This window comes from Babylonia areolata, chromosome 22 (genome assembly GCF_041734735.1).
Source record: "Babylonia areolata isolate BAREFJ2019XMU chromosome 22, ASM4173473v1, whole genome shotgun sequence".
In the NCBI taxonomy this organism is placed as follows: domain Eukaryota; kingdom Metazoa; phylum Mollusca; class Gastropoda; order Neogastropoda; family Buccinidae; genus Babylonia; species Babylonia areolata.
In genome coordinates, this window is record NC_134897.1 from 36,635,673 (window position 1) to 36,641,672 (window position 6,000).

Consider the following 6,000-nt stretch of genomic DNA (forward strand, 5'->3'; position numbering starts at 1 on the left):
ACTCAAACTGGTGATATTATAATTCAGCCGCAAACAGTGCGGTTTCGTGAACCCACCACCTCGCATACAAACGCATTAGTGACCCGTTTCCATGGAAATGCAAACGTTAGTCAATTCAGCTGCTTATAATTATTTTCGTGGAGCTCTTTCTACCGCCCACCACCACCCCCGCCCCCCTCTTCTCTCTCTCTCTCTCTCGTTCTTTAGTTTAGTGTCTTTTCACTATGAGTGGTATTAGACGATTAATTTTATTTTTTTTAAGGGGGAGGGTGGTGGGGGGGGGGGGCGGGGGGGGGGGGGGGGGGCAGGGAAGAGGAAAACAGAAGAGGTAGAAAACTAGAAAACAACCAAAAAATGCATAACTAACATGCAACTACATTGAACAATAGCAATTCAATAATAATAACAATCAGAAACCATTAACACAGTTCTGAAGTACTTTAAAGGAATGTAGAAATAGGGCTATGAACTAATGCCTGTGAAGGTTCGACAATAAGAACCTCGTCAGAAATAACTTTCCAAAAATCATCTGCAGAATAATTATTCTCTTTGAAATACTTGGGCAACTGCTGACAGTGAAACAAACAATGATGCAAGCTGAACTGCTTACCACAGATGCATGTAACATTTTTACTATACTTTGTCTTCAGCGCATCAAGTTTTATACGGAAGAAAGTAGAGGTTGTTAATCTTGTATAGTAGGCTGATGGATTCGGTATCTTTTCTTTAATATTCTCGGGTAATAATGTCCCTTTATATATATATATATTTGTGTGTGTGTGTGCGTGTGTGTCGCTTGCTCGCTTGTTGCTTCCACCCCCTTCCCATCTCTCTCTCCTGTAATGTTGTGTACATAATGTGATCGTGTATGTTACGTGCACCATTTACAACGCATTTTTTCTGTTGCAGCGGGATCAACAAATGTCAGACGTGGTAAGTCCTTCCAGAATCATTTTTGTGTCTGTGTGTCTTACGGGTGGGAGTCGGGGAAGTAGGGGTGGGCTGCTGCTTTAGAACAAAAACAAAGTGTTGCTTTAATTCAGTTCAATGTTACAGTAATGCTTATTTAATAAATACTAGTTGAGTACCAGTACTAGTAATACTTATAACAAATACATTCATATACGGCTGGATTTATGCATACGTGTAGATAGGACTATCGACAGAAAAAGGGAAGGGTATGAAGGAGGTATCTGGAAAAAAAAGAGAAAGGTTTTAAGGGCTGCTGCCCAACTCGTCCTCAGAAAGAAAAGATCTGAGCACACCACTCCTCTTTTGCAACATCTCCACTGGCTCCCTGTCTCACACCGAATAAAGTACAAGATCAGCACTCTATGCTACAAATGTATTCACAAATCAGCCCCTTCCTATCTCTGTGGCTGCCTTCACCTCTACACTCCATCTCGCTCACTACGATCAGCTTCGGATCCACTCCACTTACGCATACCCAGATTCAAACTCTCGACTGTTAGCCGCCGTTCTTCTGTCTCTGGACCTTGCAATTGGAATGAACTTCCTCTTTCGCTTCGTCAAGTCTCGCCTTAAAACCCACCTCTTCCCAAAATAGCCTCCCTTCCCCGCCTCTTCCATGTCTTTAATTTCTCCAGTTTTAGAGTTATGCGTGCGTGAGAATGACTGGTGCGAAAGCGTTTAGATTTGTTCATGCACAAGATTCAGCGCTATATAAGTACCATTATTATTATTATTAGACTTGATACAGCATGGATTTGACGAAGCGAAAGGGAAAGTCAAGTATCCTAACAGCAACACGAGTCTCTAAATAAGCAAAGAACAGTGTGACAGTCATGTGTGTCCAACAATGACCATCAGAAAAGCAGAAGAGGCGACTGCTGTCCCGACTGTCTGGGCTAGAATTTGATTATAGTAGAGAGTGTCTTGCGAAAGTTACACCCCCCCCCCCCAACTCTCTCGGCCAAGAGGGTTTCAGGATAGTCGGCGTTAGGATGGTTCCCAAAGGCCAGCTAGCCCCCAAGGCTGCAGCACTAAGAGTCAGTGCAATCTTGCCAAGTTCTAGAGTCAAAGTCCTTCACAAAAAGACTAAGCTGTAAATGACTTCCCATTGCAATTGAGAAACCATTGATCATACAGCTCTCACTTTGCTGTTGGCCCGGCAAAAGAACAGTTGCTGTGCACATGTTTTCCCTCGGTACATCACAATTTGAGGTGTCTGCTTTCTGTCCAGGGACGTCCGCCACCAGCAGCAACTCCACCCTGGACTCGGGGCAGGGACGCCTGTCCACCACGTCACATTCCCGCTACGTCATCGCCCTCCTCGTCACGTGCTACTACGTCACCCAGGTCCACTAGCGAAGAACAGTGTCGTCATGCATGGGGGGTGGTAACAAGAGGTACAGTTCCATTACAGCCAAGTCACCGTCCAGGCTGTGTGCGCTTCAGGGATCGGATCCTGCAGTTCCAGCTGTCTGTCTCTATCCCTTGCCTTTCTGACTGAGGGCTCAAGGGCCTGGTGTTGTCAGAAGATGGAATTCTGACAATGGTTTATATCGCACGGGGACTGATCACGAGTGGAGTGTGGCAGATGTGCTACGCTTACATTATGCACAAACAAGAAAACGATGGTTTTATGAGCGTGGGAACTTATGAGTTAAATAGTGACGTCTCTTGAACAACGATACTGAAGTGGTGTCGATGAAATGGTACACTGTCAACACCCAGCTATCTCGAGTTGTTTCTGATCGGGCCTTCGGTTCTCGTCACTTTGCACCCGACGGAAAAATAATAACTTCCTTCTCCGTGGATGATACAAAGAAACAGTGCCAACAGAAGCGATCAATATACAACACGAAGCATTGCTAAACATCAATGTTGAGTGTGTTGTTTACGATTTGGTTACTTCAGCGACGTCGATTCTACATCGCATAATTATCAGGACAGAAGTGTCAAAAGACACAAATATGCACTTTTGTGTGAGATATGACTGCACATGTTCTGTTAAACCAAACTGCTCATCATATTGGTCAGTCATTCTATTAATGCAAACTTTCTTTTTGTCTCTTTTACTTGAATTATCGATGACGAGTAGAAGTGCCTCAGAGAGTTTCAGGTTCGAACGCCAGCGAAAAAAGAAAAGACGTGAACTAACCGATGGAATCGGGGACCTTCCAGTCCCTGCAGAATACGAATGACCTCTTGAACAAATGTTTCTACACTTGATCTGTTTACGGAAGGTGCCGGTGTGTGTGTGTGTGTGCGTGCGTGCGTGTGTGTGTGTGTGTGAAAACTCTTCAACAAAGGGCGCGGAGGACAAAACCTAATTAAAGACAAAATATTGCATCGCGGATGATCAAAAGTCCACTTAAGATTTGGACTGACGCCAGTCCCTGCGGGGAACATTCGAGAGATTGTCGTCGACAGAACAGGGCAAAAACCCACGCCCGCAAAGTGGTGAGAGAAAGCTACGTGAAGGTCCCATGTCAGATTACATATGGAGGATGCAAACAAACGCATCTAAGTCCACGAAACACTGTACTCGCAACGATTTAATAATTCCTACCCGTTTTTGAAGATACGCATAGTCTACCTAAATGGGGTAGTTCCTCTTCGAATACTTTCCGATCCCTCTCGAAGGTGATGCAAGCATTATGAGAAAAGTTTTTAAAAAGATTAACCGTGTCAAGGAATCGATGTCTCGCCGGATAATTTAAATAGAAAGCCAGCTCTTTCTACCTCTCGCTTTCCATTCCGTGTGTCAAAACAGGTTTCCACTAATTCACAGCTTTTTTGTTTGTTTTTTCGACTAGATAAGCTGTTTTCTTTATTGACGAATACCAAAAACATGGCTGTGACCCATGTTCGTGGATGATCAAAGTCCATCACCCCTTTGCATCCCGTGAACACGTACATTTCTACTGGACTGTGTCCCTACAGGTCGCAGTCATGGGCAGCATTACCGGGTTCTTGGAAGTCACTCCCACTTGACGAAATCAGTCTGAAGTACTGCGTTTTGATTTTCACTACAAGATTCATTTGTTGTCCAGAATCGACGTGCACCAAGCCCCGTGTGATTTCTGTTGACGTGTACGCGCGCGTGTATGTGCGGGCGCGCGTGTGTGGGTGCGTGGGGGTGCGGGGTATGTACTTGCCTACATGTGTACGCAAATTGGTGCGCGTATGTACAAGGAGGGAGGAAGAGTATGAACACGTATTCATTGATTTATGCTATTTTCTCTTTCCTCCTCCTCTTTGAATCGTGAAGTGAGCGTTATTTGCTTTCAGCAACTTTCAGACGCCGAGGAAGACACTGGTCTCGACATGACGAACGCGTAACGCCTGTGTTACGATAAGCATACCATACAGTCTATCCAGTCAATCGCGTGCACGTTCGCGCGCGCTCACACACATACACGTGAGCATATGTGCAAAAGAGAAAAAAAGACCAAATAAATAACCGAATGACACTGCATGATACATCGCCCAAAAGCAGCATTTTTTTTTTTAACAAAAAATATTAAAAAAATCCAGATTCACATTAACATCCGTGGTGTATTAAGAAATTCACTTTTGTCCATCGTAACTAGAAACACAAAGAAATCTTTGTTATGTTCGTATGCTGTTGCTTTTTGTGTACACTTGTGTATAAATAAATAAATGAATAAAAATTCGGCCAAGTCAGACTCTTGATGCACAGAACACTGTCAAGAACTTCACGTGGTAGGTCCAGGAAATCATCTCCTGCCAACTATAATACTTGATTGTACGGTGTTCCAACATCCCATGCTATGATGGATAGAAAGGAGCACACAAAATCCATATATGAAAACCAGTGAAAAAGGTGATGTTATAATATTATATATACTGCATATCGTGATTAATTAAATTTTGGTTGTTCTGTTTCATGCCGTTTTTCTTTTTTGGCGAATGTGGACGCATGTGTTGTACGGATAAAGCAAAACAAAATGTTCTTCGCTCGAGTGTGTGTGTGTGTGTTATGTTTAGACTCATGCTGAGTTAGAAATACTTTCAAAAGTTCACGTTTTTACCATTTCAGTATCATCAACAACAAGACGATTGCGTGTGGATCTGCGAGAGAGAGAGAGAGAGAGAGAGAGAGAGAGAGAGTTGTGGGGGATTAGAGTGTTGTGGGGGATTAGGGTGTTGGGGGGGGGGGACGGGCGAGGACACGCGCGTCATGTTTAAAAGGACAATAACGAATTTGGTGTTGCTTTTGTTTCATCAATACGAACTCCATTCTATGTGGTCTGATAGGCTTGCGTTTCAGTCTGTCTGTCTTGCAGGAAGGGAATACACGTAAGCTGGTGTTATTGTTGGAATACACTAATCTCTGATGTCAGTATTAAAATCTAAAATGGACTCAACATTTCATTGTGATGAAAGCTTCACGTTAACATTGATGACACACGAACGACTAAATTCTGGTTTTCTCTTTCTTTGAGAAATAAAGTTCAGACAGGAGCAGTCTCTCTTTGCCTCTGTGTGATAAATGACGACGTCGTGTGGGTGTGCGTGCATTTCTTATCTGATATCGTGTTGTTGAATTTTTGTTATTCAACTCTTGCAACACACACACACACACACACACACACGGTGAGACAGAGGCAGACAGACAGGTGTTTGAACATGAATCTCAAAATATGATATACATGATATGATATCATATATGTGATGTACAACTATTCAGCCCCCCCCCCCTCCCCTGTGCGCGCGCGCGTGTGTGTGTGTGTGTGTGTGTGTAAAAACAGTGATGTACAACTATTCAGCCACCTTCCCCTGTGTGTGTGTGTGTGTGTACTCTCTCTCTCTCGTTGGTTTTTATATGCCTGTCTGTTTATACACCCACAGCGAGACCTCCACAACATACTCGGGTAAATGCAGGGGATACAATGAGACATGAAGGCGCCAATCCCCCCCCCCTTCCGCCCTTTCCACTCCCCCCCCCCCCGCTCCCTCCCTCCCTCCCCCCCCTCCCAACTCCCAGCTTTGATCAGCATCTGTCATTGT

The 6,000-nt window shown here is 44.1% G+C and overlaps 1 protein-coding gene across 2 annotated transcripts in view; it reads left to right on the forward strand.

Annotated features, from left to right (window-relative positions):
• The window catches only part of LOC143297213 (lachesin-like), a 474,686-nt gene extending 470,666 nt beyond the window's left edge, over positions 1 to 4,020 (forward strand). Inside the window, exons 7-8 of one of the 2 annotated variants that reach the window (XM_076609424.1) lie at positions 910 to 933; positions 2,204 to 4,020. In XM_076609424.1, the coding sequence (XP_076465539.1) occupies positions 910 to 933; positions 2,204 to 2,328 (149 nt within the window). In that variant the 3' untranslated portion in view covers positions 2,329 to 4,020. The remainder of the gene's footprint in view (positions 1 to 909; positions 934 to 2,203) is intronic. The other variant, XM_076609426.1, reaches the window with a different exon arrangement.
• Positions 4,021 to 6,000: the final 1,980 nt, after the last annotated feature.